Source organism: Cuculus canorus, chromosome 1 (assembly GCF_017976375.1).
Source record: "Cuculus canorus isolate bCucCan1 chromosome 1, bCucCan1.pri, whole genome shotgun sequence".
Classification (NCBI taxonomy): domain Eukaryota; kingdom Metazoa; phylum Chordata; class Aves; order Cuculiformes; family Cuculidae; genus Cuculus; species Cuculus canorus.
The window spans coordinates 95,439,527-95,455,774 of NC_071401.1; the positions used below are offsets into that span (position 1 = coordinate 95,439,527).

The following is a 16,248-nucleotide window of genomic DNA, read 5'->3' on the forward strand; positions in this document are numbered from 1 at the left end:
AAACCAACAGTATGAAGTCCTTTACATTCTCCTACCTTCTGCTTTGTTACTTTAAGTATTACCAACAGTTCACATGCAACATTATAGCCCTTCAATCATGTTAGTTGGAGACTAGTTTCCCAGTTATACCTGACTGCCCACAATCTTCTGGAAGTATTCTACAAAAAAAAAAACCCTTGTATGTTTGCATACATTGAAAGATAGCAAACTAAATGAGAGATATGAGAGACTGGACTTCACCTTACCTTCTAAGATTCCAAATGATTATTCTTGTTCCCTTTTTCCCTATTATAGCATCCAGCTCTGCCAATAATTTCTCCTCAGTAGAAAACAAAGAATGTGTTAGGATGGCTTTCAGGCTGTTTTTGGATTCTGTTGGATCACTTATCTGTCGTAAGCGTTATGTTAACGAGAGTAACTTCAAATGAAGAAAGCTTTCACAAGATGAGAAAACTTGTAGCTACAGAACACTTACAGAATCTTAGAACAGTATCCTGTACTCATTTCACAGGTGTTCATTTCACATCTTGGGGCTCCCACTAATCTAAAGTCCTCAACAAATTATAGCCTTCCTTACAACTTACAATTTATTTAGAGTATCCATAATACTAGACAACGAGGTTTCCTCTATTGATATCATGCAAATTTTGCATGTACCCACAACTTTTCATTCAGAAATTGTTGAAAGGATATGTTGGTTGTTGAACGTCACTATAGGAACCATGACATGTTCTGCTTTTGTGGCTTCAAGGAAAGTCTGAGATAACAGGCCCACACTCATGGTTTCTCCATTCTTGGTGAAGACTATTGCATCTTTTCCTAGGCGCATAGACCCTGATTTAAACCCATTTCCATACAGTCCCACTGGAACACGGCCATTCATCACGGACTTCTCACTGAAGCCGAAGCTGAAACATATGAAAACATTAGAAGAGTGTAAAAAGGTCTTATAACACTTGAAAACTCAAAAGACACTTACCAAACTTGACTTAACACACAGTGAGTAATAATCTCTTGTTTTAGATATCAGGGACTACTGTACAATTAAATATACAGTTAAGCATATCCCAAGAGTTACCCAAGTAACATTGCTAAAGCCACATAAGAAATAACAAAAATTTACCTTCATCTTTAAGTATGGAAAAGAAACATCTGTCCTGAACTAAGCAATACGCATTCTTACAGCATTCTAAGTGACTTCACAATAAATAGAAAGAAAAGCTCCTAAAGCTTTCCCCTCCACTTGCTCAGAAACGTGTGAGGTTCAAGTTTTCCATTTGTAATTATACATTACATGTAACATAAAACAAGTAACTATACAGAACACTGAATTTAGAAAGCAACGATTACTGATTACAGTATGTAGCAGAAAAAGAAAAATCAGTTTGAAATCAAACTCAACTTTAAACCCAGAGATTTATCTGCAGGTAGATTAATCTTCTGTACTATAACATCAATTGAACAGCAACCTCTCTGCTAACTTTAGAAAGAAAATTTGCAGAAAGATCATTTCAAATGCTACAGAATATTTAAAGACAAACAGACAAACCATAGGAATATAAATAACATTCTCTTAAATGTTCTTCTATTTTCAATACTCCAACGGATGCGAGTTTTATGTCCCTTTCTCTTGCTCGCTAAAGCGATCTTGAATAAAAAAAAAATATTAACCCCTCCTTATCTGTGCCAAAGGGCCCTAAACAGAATTCACATAGCACCACCACTGCACAGAAAGTTAAGCGTGAAGGCTGACAGAGAGAGTACAAGAAAGTCTTAAGATAAAAATACACTGACGAATGTGTGTGGAAGTTTTACTAGCATCTCTTCATTCTAAAGTCTCATTTGGATAATCACTCACTTTCAGAAATGTTAAGTTTATGAACAAAATTAGTCGATTACACATAAGAAAAAGGAATAAGCTGAGCAATAACAGAACTAGAAGCTAGAATTTTCACAAGAAAAAAAATGGCAAAAGAAATTATCCACCTTAGCATTTTGTGCAGCTTCTCCGAGTTCATACCATTTCCATTATCAGTGAACGTCAAGCATATGTTGTCGTTTATCACCGTTTTGTCTATCCATATTTGTTTAGCACTCACATCTGGATCATAGGCATTATCTGATGAGAAAGAAAGCAAACAGTAGAATAATAAAGCAAAAATTGAACAGTTTAAGTGTGAACATATTTTGAAGTGTTTAATTCCAGCAAAGACATCAGACAGTAACTCGAAACTACTTAAATCCGTATGTCACACACAATGGAGCCTTTATCTACCAGTATTATAAACATAATCTGCTAAATGTTTGTCTTGCAGCACTGTCAAACAGCTATATTGAATAGCTACCCCACCTTTATCATAGTGCTACGCTTGCACATATGCTTACTAGGTGAATATGGCAGCTTACTGCAGTTCCCTAATTGTGGGCCTATGACCCTGAAGACTCGCATGCTAAACTAATAGTGCTCTAAAATTGTGGCTATTTTCAGATCCAGTTAGGTATGTAATACGGTTGCAGAAATTTTGTGCTGGCATAGATTAAAGTTTCTCAACCAAGCCACTGATTATTAATCAACTTTTGCACAGAAGCAAAAAGCCATAGTTTTCAATTAAGTAAACATTCTGCTAAAACTTAAGTTTCCTAAACCACTGTTGTCTTTATAGATTAAAACATTAAATCAAAAGATTACAATGATACAGCTGCATCAAAACCTGGCAAACCTTGCCTGAAAACAACTCACCATTTCTCAGCTGTTACAGATGACTATAATACATATGCAAAAATTTAGGTGGAGGGGAACAGCTCAAATGCCAGAACAGAAAACGAAACTAAGACAAGTTTCTATTTTCATTTCCTGTCTCCCAAGTAGATGTGGCAACATGTACTTTCTCCCAGCCATGCAAACATCCTTCTGACTCTCTCACGAGCCTAGGTTATTGTCCACAATGCAGACAACAGCACATCAATATACATGGCTGTAACAAGACCTTGCCTGCTGTAGGCTTTAATTGGGAAATCACATTCGAAATACTATCATAGCTTCACATAATCAAATTTGAGACACTAAAAACAGACAAGAAAAAAACCTGAAGCTCATGTCCCTGCATCCCACATTGTTCTGCAAAACCCGGAATTTTGATTTCGCAGGTGCAAGGGATCTCAGTAAAAAAAATTACCACTGGTCTGCTACCCTATCACTTCCATTTGACACAGCTCACTGTCACAAATATGTATTCCGCTAGGGCAAGTTGTTCAACTCTAAGAAGGTATGACTTTCACAGAAGGGAAGTCTTTACACCAAATGTTTTAAACCAAACTTTCTTTTACAGGAATTGAAAGAGTTTGCAACACTACTACCACAAACAAACCATGACTCCACAAACATTTCTTGGCAGCAAAGCTAGATTAAATCTCAACTGCCATAACACATCTCTTCCCCCTCATCTTCCCCAGACTGAGGACTAATGGAAGAAGCCATCAACATAATTCGCAAAAAGTTGACAGGAGGGATCAGACCTCAGAAGGCAAATTTTAGCATGCAGATCATTACCGTTTAAGGCAAATTTGCATCAACTAAAATCGTATTTATATTACTTGATAACTTCACATGTGGTATAGCCTTACATAGCACATGAAATACTACATACTTAAAAATCAACATGACTAAGTAGGAGCTTTTACAACTAATTTGTTGCTACGCTTTTGAGGCTTTATTAAAGCAACACATATGACAAACTATGGCAAAGGAAAAAGACAAGTTTGCATGCCTTCCACAACACATTTACAGTCATTCCAGTCAAGTATGGGATGGGGTGATAAAAGAGCTGGAATGACTTAATATTGTTACCCCCACACCAGCCAGCCAATCCTGCAGCCACGTGGGTTCTGGTTTCCTCCTTTGTGACAGCTCTGGCTGGATCTAGCTGAAAAAATTCCTGCTTTCTTTTGTTAGGTTAGTTTTCTGTATTAGCAATAGCAAAACTCATTCACAGGAAGCGAAGGAATGTGTGACCACAAGAGTTGCTCCCTTTGGCAGCAGCCAACTGTTAGATAAGCTTGGCAAGTCTCTCCAAACCACACCTTTATTTTGAGGAACCAGTTAAAGAAAGTATGCTAATCATTCTCCAATGTGGGAAACAAGCAACTCTGAAGATATCCCATTAACAGCTATTAAAAAAAAAATCAAAGGCAAGACAATCAACAGGAGCTAATAAATTAAACAGATATACAAGCCCTAGCTAACAGCAGATGACAGAGACAGTTACGAAGAGCCATACTTCTTAGGACACTGCTGGATCGACCATTAAAAGGAACCACTCACATATAACCCTGAAGAAGTTCAGCCAGAAACTTGGCAACCCAAAAGAAGAAAATTAGGATGCTAGAGGGGTATTGTGACAACATGAAAAAGTTGTTATTGGATGTTTTGAGGAAGCATCAAAGAAAAGAAAAAGGTCAAAGTGGATGGGAGAAGAATGGTACAATGGGCAGGGGAGGACAAATTACACAGGCTGGCTGTGTGCAAGCTGGCAGCCAGTCAGTAGGTTATATGATTGGACTCTGTGCTACCCTGTTGTAATTCTGACTAAACATTATTTCTAACATCATGCATGAGCGTGCTCTATTCTCAGTGTGCACCTGTACATGTTCATTCTGCTAGCAAACATCAGGCTGGACAAGCCAACAAGATCAAAGAAATAAGCAACCATTGAGATCAAAGGTCTAAGCCAAAGACTGGTAAAAAGCCCAGGATACAAGTAGTGGAATGACTCCCAGGTCTTTGTGAAACATCCAGAAACATCGGTAAGTATAAGTGATAAGTGAGTGAAAGTATGCATATGTGCCACTAATGAACTTTAAACCTGGTTAACCAGGAAGCAGGAACAGAATAAGGTCATTTGTGCTGTTCACGTTTTGAGCATTGCTTGTGTTTATGTGGGTTCTTGCAAAGTTATTGTCTTGCTGTCTGTGCTAATCCGCCAACTGTGTCTGTACAGAATGCGAATGTGCATGCACACCTTTGGAATGTGCACTCTCTGGGCCCAGGAACAGCAAAAGCAGTAGGCTTGCATTTGGTGGACTAGAAAAGAAGGAATTGGTCCCACAGTCTTCTGTTTGGCAATTCTTAATAAATTCAGTAAAAAGAAATCAGCAATTTCTACAAGGCCCCTGCAACTGATGCCAGGTAATACATATGGTGTTAAGAAAAAAAGTCAATCTGACTGTACAAAAAAAAAAATAAATGTAAGATTCTGAATGGTAACAACAGGATCAATTCCTTTCCCTACCTGAAGGAAAAAAGTTTTACAATAAGAAAAAAGATACTAACATCAAGTACTCAGGCAAACTATTGATCCACATACCTATGAGTTCTGCAATTGCACTGAAAGGCCAGGTGTGACTGGTAGAGTTGGTATGCAAGAACTTTGGACAAAGCTGCAATAAACCACAACAATGGCATTAGTTTGTGCTCTTCAATGATACCAAACCAGAATACAGTATGTTAAATAAAGTAACATTAAACGAAGCTGGTTTGTACAACACTACCAAAAGGCTGTAATTTACTTCTAGGTATCATCATACTAACACCTGCTAAAAGGAACATTAATACAGCTACTAAAGACCAAAGAGCCATACAGAATTCAGCACAGTATCATACTTCATTCTGAGCATGCGTTACACTGTCATCCTATAAAACTCTCTTTATCATTATAAAAATCTAAGGAACTATTGCTATATACTGATGCTTGACATTACAGAAAACATCAAAGCCTTAGTCCAAATCTAGTAACAGAGGCGCATACTTTCAGAAGTTAGAAATGTACATCTTAAACCATGAGTATTAAACTTAATCTGAGAAGCGAGCAGCACATAATATACTCTGTGGCTCACTGTCTGATGTCATTGCTGCCATTGCCCATATTGATCAAAAATCACCCATTAGATTTTCTCAACTAGTTTTAAGCTTCTGGCAATTTGATCTCATACATTTTATCCTCACTTATAACAAGATGTAACCAGAGCAACACTACTAGGGCTAGATAAGAATATGTAAATTAACTACCTATTTATGTATCTTATAGATGTTGGTGACAAAGATATTCTCAAGTAATTTATGAAAGCCGGGGCTCATATATATTCACATAGATCAAAAGACTAGGAAACCCATCATTAAATATCCACATAACTTAAGGATTTCTCAATGCAATATTTGGAGAACTATAGCAGCTGGAACTGACAGAGTAGCATTTACATTACCACTGAGAATATCTGTAATTATACTTCTACAAGGCCTTTATCGCTAACCCACTGCACATACACGATTAAGTCTTGCTGGCATAGCTATGTTGATGGCACAAAAAGCAGTATCTATGAATATGAATAACGCTGAAAACAGTTCTTGTATAGTGCAGTTACACCAAATAATACAATATACATAATACAAAAATATATATAAATTCAGAAAAATAATTAAAAATACTGTGTACATATCCATACTTCATGAATTTTACAGAAATGTTACAATGACAAGCACTTTTATATAGTTAGTAAAGTCTAAATAAAAGCAGGAAACCACTTCTGGTCTCAAAATTCACTTATCAGCAAAATGGAACAATGCTACAAGGTACCAGAGCAGGACTAAGGCAGTAACCCTAGTTGAGGTCAACATCAATTGCCAAGGTTGACTCTAAGGTTACAAGAGAACAGGGCACGCTTTCTGACTGTAACTTAATCCCTGCATATCTCCATTGAGCTAGAGTACAAGTATGAATAGACTTCATTTTCTTCATTGCCACCTATGCTTTAAAACTCCAATTTTATAAAATCTGGTAAATTGACTCAGGTTAACTCAGTGTCCCCCTTTAAAATTCCTAACAGGTATTTATAAATAATTTAGAAATGAAGAAAAAAAAATTAGATCAAAACTATTAACGGAAACCTCACATATTTCATAGCACATGGTTAAGAGGATCTTTCAGTTTCTTTCTCCATTGCACAGTAACTCAGTGGATCTTAAAAATCTCCGTATTATTCTCTTCACTTCAATCTTTTACAGTGCTGGCAGAATATGTTCCTTTGTCCTCTAAGTTTCATGATCAAAACACACAAGAAACAAATGGGGTTCTTTCGTCCCCACCCAAAATCCTTCCTTGTCAAAACAAACAGTAACACGAAAAAAAAAAAATAAACCCACCACACAGACGCGCGTTCAAGCATGCAGCATCCCTTCAACTAGCTGCTAAAACACTTCCCTGCTGCTAGCCAGTGCAAAACTCCAACCATACAATTCAGGTGGACTAGGATCTCTGGAATTACTACTAGCATTGTAACCTTGGTAATATGGACTCAGTGAAGCAGTTTTGATAGAGGCATACGTTCAGTTGTGAACCTCCCCTGGTCACCAGACAATGCTGATGAAGGAAGGAATCTTGGGGTCACCAACACTGACATAATCACAAATACGTATCCTTTTTATCCCTGTGAAGCAAAGCGTGCATGTATATGGCAAGAAAATCTCTTCATAGGTTGCCTGTTTAACACAATGCTTCTCCATCCCTCGTTTCACTACTGCATATTACTGATTAACTTTGAAAAGAACTGTCTTTTAAAGAAACAGCATCTTCTATAAGCAAACACAAGAATTATGCTGATTTCTCCGGATCGCAGTTTCAAGTGGTGAAGTTTTGAGAAAGGCTGGAAGGCAATACACAGAACTAGGAACTTAAAACTGTTCCTACACAATGGCAAGATACAGGTAGGAATATAAAACTTGTAAGAAACTGATTATTGGCTCTAATATCTCTCCCAGCAAAAGGCAAGCGAGTATCCCACAGGGTAGTTCACAGGAACAGCTACCTCAGAGCAGATATCATTTGCTCGTGCAAGGTATTGAAATGCTGGCACACAGCAAAACCAGATTTAAAAAAAAACAGAATAATGGTTTAAGGCCATTACTGCCATAGTTTGGTTCAGAACATACCCAGCTGTCAGCAACAACTCATTTCTTGATGATTTCATCAAGAAGTATTTAAGCCCATTTCATCTCCTAGCACTTTACTTCACAAACCACCACTTTAATCAGCTCATGAACAAATCAAGTTCAATGAGCGCAGTAGGAAAGGGTGAGCTCCCTGGTGATTCCACACTTTCCGCCACCAAGATGACTCAGTTGCTTTGTTCACTGGGCCCACTACATTTTACTACTCAGTGGGTTTCGGTTAGTTTCACTTTCTCTCCTGAGGCCAAGCGCAGCCAAATGACTTTTGGAGATAAAACTAAGCTTTCCTCTCCCTCAAACTGCATATACACTGCACATTATAACCTCAGCTGCACTAAGATGGGCATCTCCTGAAATTATGACCAACAAATACTTAAGAATAGAGCAGCTTCTCTCTCAAAAGTTACAGATGGCTTTGGGAATTTTAATTTTCCAAGAAAACTGGAACTTTTCTATCCCTTGCAGGTCATAAAGCATGCACAAATCAAACTCCCAAATGAACAATGTCTTGTCTTAGAAAAGTATTTTGGGACTTTTTGGTGAACAAGCCCACTGACATTTACCACCCTCTGCCCTTGTTTTTATCCCTCCTAGCTGCTTGTTTCTTTCCTGATACATTCTCCTTTCTTCCTCCCTCGCAGTTACACCAGTCCACTTACATGACTGTGCAATGAACCACATCAGGGAACTGATCCAAAATAAAAATATTTTTTAAATCTTATTTTTGACCTGGATCATTTCCCTGATCTGTCTTACCATGCAATTGAGCAGAAAATTTAACAGAGCAACAGAAGGAGATAAATGCCAGTGTGTGAACGAGTTACCAGGCCTGCTCACACTGCCTGCTTCTGAAATGAATGTAAACATTTTGTTGAAACCCAACCTATTTTCAAAGAACAGCTGCTGACAGAAGAGACTGTCACCATCAGGTTTCTACTGTTCTCTAGAAAATAGAGCCTTTACACTCTAGGACACAACCTACTGAAAAAGTGTAAGAGCTGTTTCACTTCTTTAGCAAAAATCTACAAAAATCACAGCTTTCATAAAATCCAGACTACTGACAAACAAATCCAAACAGCATTCTAACAATAACTCAGTTACCAATTGCACAAACTTCAGCTTGGATTTCTCACCTGTAAGAGTTCAGCCTGATAAAGTGATTTCAACTTCAGAACAATTTTTAAGTCTGCAGTCTGACTTGCAATACGTACTTTTTTCAAGATTAACAACACATTAAAAACAATATAAGAGCTCTCTTCTTCTGTTTTTTAAAAAACATTGTGTTATCTCAAGAAGGAGGAGAAAAGTTCTCTAATAAAATATACCAGACAAACTTGGGATTTCAAATGCTTACAAGAACTAAAAGACTTGAAATAAAATTCTTGAACTTCAAGTAGATGACATTTATAGCTAACCTCAATAATGGCATATTAATTTAAGCAGTGCTGAGAACATATTAATGTAAGGTTTTCACTCAAATGTTTGACAAGTTACTTACTGTAACAATTCAGCTTCTTACTACTATTCTGTAAGTGGTTATGAACCAGGTGTGTTTATCTATGAGCATGACTTAATCATAGATAGCTGAAGTCAGAAAGGGTTTAAAAATCTTCCTATTTCATCAGTGATGTATCAGACAACTGAAAAAGCAGTATGAACTTCATTTGTGTTAGCACCAATAAGAAAATGACCAACTGTCACAGAAGGACAGCAAAAAGCAATACTACGACTGAAAAGCACAACTACACAATGGTTTATAGGTTGAATAGGACACTGAAGATCATCAAGTTCCAAGCCCCTTGTGATGAACAGGGACACCCCTCACTGGATCAGGCTGCTCAAAGCCTCATCCAACCTGGCCTTGAACATACCCAGGGAGAGGGCATCCACGACTTCTCCAGGCAACCTCTTCCGGTGCCTCACCAGCCTTCCAGAAAAACACTTCTTCCTAATGCCTAATCTAAACTTCCCCTCTTTCAGCTTAAAACCATTACCCCTCATCCTATCCCTGCACTCCCTGACAAAGAGCCCCTCTCCAGCTTTCCTGTAGGTACCCTTTAAGTACTGGAAGGCTGCTACAATACAGTAGTGGATTTAGCTGCATGCACATTCATCACCCTTGTTAAGATGTAATTAGGTCTCTTGCAAAAAAGCAACCACGACTTTATTTTACAAGCTTCCAATTAGAGATGAGCATGTTCGTAACTACCTCAAAGCAAACGATGGCCTATTTCCCACCCCCAATAACCAACCCACCCAGGGGCTGCAGCTTCCCCGCCGGGCAGGCTGACCCTTTTCCCCGCCGGCGGGGCCGCCCGGCACAGCCTCGGCACCAACCGGCAGGGACCCGCCGGGGTCAGCGCAGGGCGAGAGAGGAAAGTTCGAGCCAAACAGGAGCAGGGCTGGTTTATTTTAGGCAAAAGGCTCCGCCGCCCGCCCTTCCCCGCCATTGGCCGCCAACCTTTTGCTCTCAGAGAGCCGAGGAGGCTTCGCCCCCAGCCCGGGCCGACACCCCTAATGGAAAAGCAACGAGTCGCTCGGGCGGCGCCTCCGTCTTCCCCGGAACGCCCCGATGGGGCCTCGCACGGGCAGCCCCGCTCCCCATGGCTGCCAGGCAGTGTCCACTCCCCCGGGAGAAGCTCGTCCCCGCTCGCGGCCCCCCTCCCGCGCCGCTCACCGCGCTGAGGTGGATGCCACCCAGTGTTTTCGCCGCCATCTTTTGTGCCGCAGCTACAGCCGGGGCGGGAAGGGGGGGAGGGAGCGCCCCGCGACAGCACTTCCGCCTCGCCCCCTCCTCAGACACTTCCGGTCCCTTACGCCCCGCCCCCTGCGCGCCTAGGCCCCTCCTCCTTCCCCGGGCGGGCGGGGTTGCAGCGGTGATGGGGGGTGTTGGTGCTGGGCGGTACCTGCTGAGTGCGGGTGCTCTAGAGAAGCGGTTAGTGCTAGAAAAAGTGGAATATTTTTGGTTTAAGCTAAAGTAAAGTTTCATCCAAGTAACTGTGTGTTGTGAAAGTCAGACAGAATGTCCCTCTGACAGCGTGGATTCCTTCAGACACTATTTTTGCAGACACTGTGCATTCTTTGGAGACGCTCACGCCTTGTGCACAGTGTGATCTGCGCGGAGCAGCTGTGTCTGCTGCAATCCCGTCCGTTTGCAGCCTTTCCTATCTCCAGAGCAGGATCAGACAGAGCTGGCTCCAATGCTCCAAATTATCAAGAGATTTTGATACAAGAAGCAGTTACTATTACAAAAAGTGGAATATTTTTGACTTCACCCAATGTAAAGTTTCATCTAAGTAATTGTGTTGTTTGAAAGTTAGACAGAACATCCCTCTGACAGCATGTTTTTCTTCAGTGTTTCTCCAGACACTGTTCACTGTTTGGAGATGATCACGCCGTGTGCAGAGTGTGGTCTGTGCTGAGCAGCTGTGTCTTCTGCAATCCCCTCTGTTTGCAGCCTTTCCCATCTCCAGTGCAGGATCAGGCAGAGCTGGAGCCAGCTTCAAATCAGCATGGGATTTGGCTGTTGTGAAGTTCATAATAAGGATAAAATCAGTCCTTGGAAAGTAATAGAATAGGCATAAGATTTCTGGGAGGATTAATCCCTGTGCACGTGAGTGGGGAATCCATCCTGTCCCAGCTCTTGGCTCACTGCACACAATGGATGGAGAGCTCTCCTTTGTGTTGCCCAGCCCTGATAAAGGATGCTTGCTTGCTAAAACTTCATAACAAGTCTCAGAGAGTTTATTTGCCAGCATTGTTAGTATTGCTGCCTTCCCTGCTCCCCCACTACCACTGCCATTTCATCCCACGAGGGAACCAGGAGCCACATTAGGGCTGCCAAAGTGTTTTGCGGAATCAAACCCTATAACCCAAAACGAGTTATAAAGCAGGTATGTTTATTTCCAGCGCTGGGGTGCAAGGGGGTTCTCCTCCTAGCTTGCACACTGTATAGTTTAACAAGCAGCTACTTATAGTGTAAAGACATGCATAGGTATAAGCACCTACTACATATTCATACCCTATCCCCGCTTTGTATTATAATTAGTTCTGGAAAGTTCGCTCCAGTCTTGCACCTGCGTAGTGTCTCCTGATGGTCGTGGGCTGGGGTCTTAGGGATGAAGTAGGAAGTCTTCCTCGGGATTAATATATTTCTTTTTGAGCTTTGCACAGACTCAGTCTCCTCTGGCTGTTTTCAAACTCCTGAACCAAATCCAGCCAGCTTTCTACATTCCAATGCCTACTTATCAGTAAAATGCTGCTAGCTGGCTCCTTCATTTTCAACTTCCAAGGTCTTCAAGGTGAACAACGCCAAGCTCTAACGTACGCTCCCAGCCCCCCTTGTCTGCTTTCGCACATCAAAAGGGAGATGGGGTTTCTCGTTATGATACTTATCATTATGATGTTTCTTGTTTATTTGCCAGCATTTTCAGTATCATTTACACTCTTCAATCTCCATTGCCTTGAAATGCAAGAGGGCACAGGCAGTCCCGAGCAGTGTTCACTTAGCTTGGGTGGTTCTCAGGGTATTGTCTGTCAGACCAGGATCGACGGGAGCAGCCTGGCCCCATGGTGGGCAGCGTCAGAGCTTTAGAGAGTTATGGCCTCTGCTGTGGCCGAGGTGGTGGTTAGAGATCATAGAATTACGGAATGGTTTGGAATGGCATTCACAGCTTCCCTGGGCAACCTGTGCCAGTGCTTCAACACCCTCTTTGTGAGGAATTTCTTCCTAAAGTAAAAAACACTTATTCACTGGTAAAATATTGAAAGGGACAAAATCTTTGAAGCAAAGACAATAATATTTTTATTTTACAATTCAGCACTGAATCGGATGCCCTTCTAGGAAAGGCACCCCATCTTACAAAAGCAGTAGGTATATATGATAGTTTTAGACGAAAAACCGTGTAAGTCCTCAAAGAATGTTTATTTTTTTAGGTTATCCAACCATGTCTGTAGACTTCCTTCAGGTTATCTCTTGACCTAAACCAGCTACATCTTACAAGACAATATCAATAAATTCTTGCAACTCTAAGAGAGTGTTTATTCTTTCAGGTTATTTCTCCATGTCTGGAGATTGTTTGCATATTAACTCTTGATACAAAACAGATTTATATGACAAGATAATTAAACATACAAACCAGCTGCAGCAAAACTTATCAATTAATTCTCACACTGATGTCTAATCTACATCTTCCCTCCTTCAATTTAAAGCAATTTCCCCTAATCCTATCACTACAAGCCTTTGTAAACAGTTCCTCTCCAGCTTTCCTGCAGCCCCTTCAGGTACTGGAAAGTCGCTACAAGATCTCCTCGGAGCATTCTCTTCTCCAGGCTGAATAACCCTAACTCTCTCAGCCTGAGCGTTTATCTGCCGGCGTCTTATGTATCGGTGTGACCATAGGGGAGGAGCGCGGGGCGGGGGCGAAGGCTGCGCTGCCCCGGCCGGCGGCGGGGCTGAGCCGCTGCTCTTGCTGACAGGGGGCGGCAACAGCATTTCAATGAATTGAGTGAGACTGGGTGAGGTGGGGGAGCGCCGGGAAGCGCCCGCTGAGGGGTCAGGTTGGGTGACCGGATTTCCGCAGTGTCGCAGCGTGTCCCTACGGTCGTTTTCACCGTGGGAATCGTAGAATCATTGGGTTGGAAGAGAGCTTTGAGAGTCCAACCGTGCCTACCCACCACTAAACTGTATCTTCTGGTCTGTTAAACACCTCCATCTTGGGTGGACTACAGGGACGAAGTGAGATCGTGCAGGGAAAAAATCAGGAGGGCCAAGGCCCAACTAGAATTAAAACTCGCTAAGTCTGTGAAAGACAACAAAAAGTCTTTCTACAAGTACATTAACAGGAAAAGGAGGACGAGGGAGAATATCCAGTCTCTAGTGGATGCAGAAGGAATAACAGTGACAGGGGATAAGGACAAGGCTGAGGTACTTAATGCCTTCTTCGCCTCAGTCTTTAATAGCAAAGAAAGTTGTTCCTTCTGTTTACAAATCCAAGAGTTAGAGGGGCAGATTGAGGCTCCCGTGATCCAAGAGGAGGCGGTTAGAGACTTGCTTGCCCAGCTAGACGTCCACAAGTCTATGGGGCCGGATGGGATCCACCCAAGAGTATTGAAGGAACTGGCAGATGTCCTTTCCAAACCCCTATCCATCATCTTCCAGAGGTCCTGGCTGACTGGGGAAGTTCCACTAGACTGGAGGCTGGCTGATGTTGTGCCCATATACAAGAAGGGTTGCAGAGAGGATCCGGGGAACTACAGGCCTGTCAGTCTCACCTCAGTGCCAGGGAAAGTCATGGAACAGGTAATCTTGAGTGCTATCATGAAGCACACGCAAGAGAACCGGGTGATCAGGCCCAGTCAACATGGGTTTACAAAAGGCAGATCTTGCCAAACTAACCTGATCACCTTCTATGACAAAATCACTCAACTACTGGATGGGGGAAAGGCTGTGGATGTAGTCTTCTTGGACTTCAGTAAAGCCTTTGACACAGTTTCTCACAGCATTCTGCTTCAGAAACTGTCAGCCTCTGGCCTGGACAGGCGCACACTCTCCTGGGTTGAAAAATGGTTGGATGGCCGGGCCCAGAGAGTGGTGGTCAATGGAGTTAACTCCAGCTGGAGGCCAGTCACAAGTGGAGTTCCTCAGGGCTCAGTACTGGGTCCAGCTCTGTTCAATGTCTTTATCAATGACCTGGATGAAGGCATTGAGTGCACCCTCAGCAAGTTTGCAGATGACACTAAGCTGGGAGGAAGTGTCGACCTGCTGGAGGGTAGGGAGGCTCTGCAAAGGGATCTGAACAGGCTGGACTGCTGGGCCGAGACCAATGGGATGAGGTTTAACAAGACCAAATGCCGGGTCCTGCACTTGGGGCACAACAACCCTATGCAGCGCTACAGACTGGGGGAAGAATGGCTGGAGAGCTGCACAGAAGAGAAGGACCTGGGGGTGCTGGTTGACAGCCGACTGAACATGAGCCAGCAGTGTGCCCAGGTGGCCAAGAAGGCCAATGGCATCTTGGCTTGTATCAGAAATGGGGTCACCAGCAGGTCCAGGGAGGTTATTCTCCCTCTGTACTCGGCACTGGTGAGACCGCACCTCGAATACTGTGTTCAGTTCTGGGCCCCTCACCACAAGAAGGATGTTGAGGCTCTGGAGCGTGTCCAGAGAAGAGCAACAAAGCTGGTGAGGGGGCTGGAGAACAAGTCTTATGAGGAGCGGCTGAGAGAGCTGGGGTTGTTTAGCCTTGAGAAGAGGAGGCTGAGGGGAGACCTTATTACTCTCTACAACTACCTGAAAGGAGGTTGTGGAGAGGAGGGAGCTGGCCTCTTCTCCCAAGTGACAGGGGACAGGACTAGAGGGAATGGCCTGAAGCTCCGTCAGGGGAGGTTCAGGTTGGATATCAGAAAAAAATTCTTCACAGTAAGAGTCATTGGGTACTGGAACAGGCTGCCCAGGGAGGTGGTCGAGTCGCCTTCCCTGGAGGTGTTTAAGGAACGGGTGGATGAAGTACTTAAGGACATGGTTTAGGGAGTGTTAGGAACGGTTGGACTCGATGATCCAATGGGTCCTTTCCAACCTTGTGATTCTGTGATTCTGTGATTCTGTGATTCCAGGGAGCGTGACTCCACCGCCCCCCTGGGCAGCCTCTGCCAGTGCCTGTGAACCCTTTCAGTGAAGAAATTCTTCCTAATGTCTAATATGAACTTGCCTTGGTACAACTCGAGGCCATTCTCTCCCATCCTATCACCTGTTGCTTGGGTGAAGAGACCAACCCCATGACCCCCACCCTTCTTTCAGGCAGTTGTAGGCAGCGATGAGGTCTCCCCTCAGCCTTCTTTTCCCCAGGCTGAACAACCCCAGACACTCCTCATAACGCTTGTTCTCCAGCCCCTTCTCCAGCTCCATTCTCTTCTCTGGATGTGCTCCAGCCCTTCAGTGTCCTTCTTGTATTGATGGGCCCAACACTGAACACAGGATTCGAGGTGCGGCCTCGCCAGCGCTGAGCACAGGGGCACCATCCCCACCCTGGTCCTGCTGACCACGCTGTTTCTGACCCAAGCCAGGATGCCACTGGCCCCCATGGCCACCTGGGCCACTGCTGGCTCATGCTCAGCTGCTGTCACCAACACCCCCAGGTCCTTCTCTGCCCGGAAACTTCCCAGCTGCTCTTCCCAAAGCCTGTAGCACTGCACAGGCTTGTTGTGCCCCAAGTGCAGGACTCCACACTTAGCCTTGTGCAACGGGCGAG

At 42.9% G+C, this 16,248-nt stretch overlaps 1 protein-coding gene across 2 annotated transcripts in view; it reads right to left on the reverse strand.

Annotated features, from left to right (window-relative positions):
• MORC3 (MORC family CW-type zinc finger 3) overlaps positions 1–10,794 on the reverse strand; it is a 30,228-nt gene extending 19,434 nt beyond the window's left edge. The window contains exons 1-5 of one of the 2 annotated variants that reach the window (XM_009567103.2): positions 10,677–10,794; positions 5,364–5,436; positions 1,987–2,119; positions 694–908; positions 246–393 (exon numbers count right to left, since the gene is read on the reverse strand). In XM_009567103.2, the coding sequence (XP_009565398.2) occupies positions 246–393; positions 694–908; positions 1,987–2,119; positions 5,364–5,436; positions 10,677–10,715 (608 nt within the window). In that variant the 5' untranslated portion in view covers positions 10,716–10,794. The remainder of the gene's footprint in view (positions 1–245; positions 394–693; positions 909–1,986; positions 2,120–5,363; positions 5,437–10,676) is intronic. The other variant, XM_054082269.1, reaches the window with a different exon arrangement.
• Between the last annotated feature and the right edge of the window lie 5,454 nt (positions 10,795–16,248).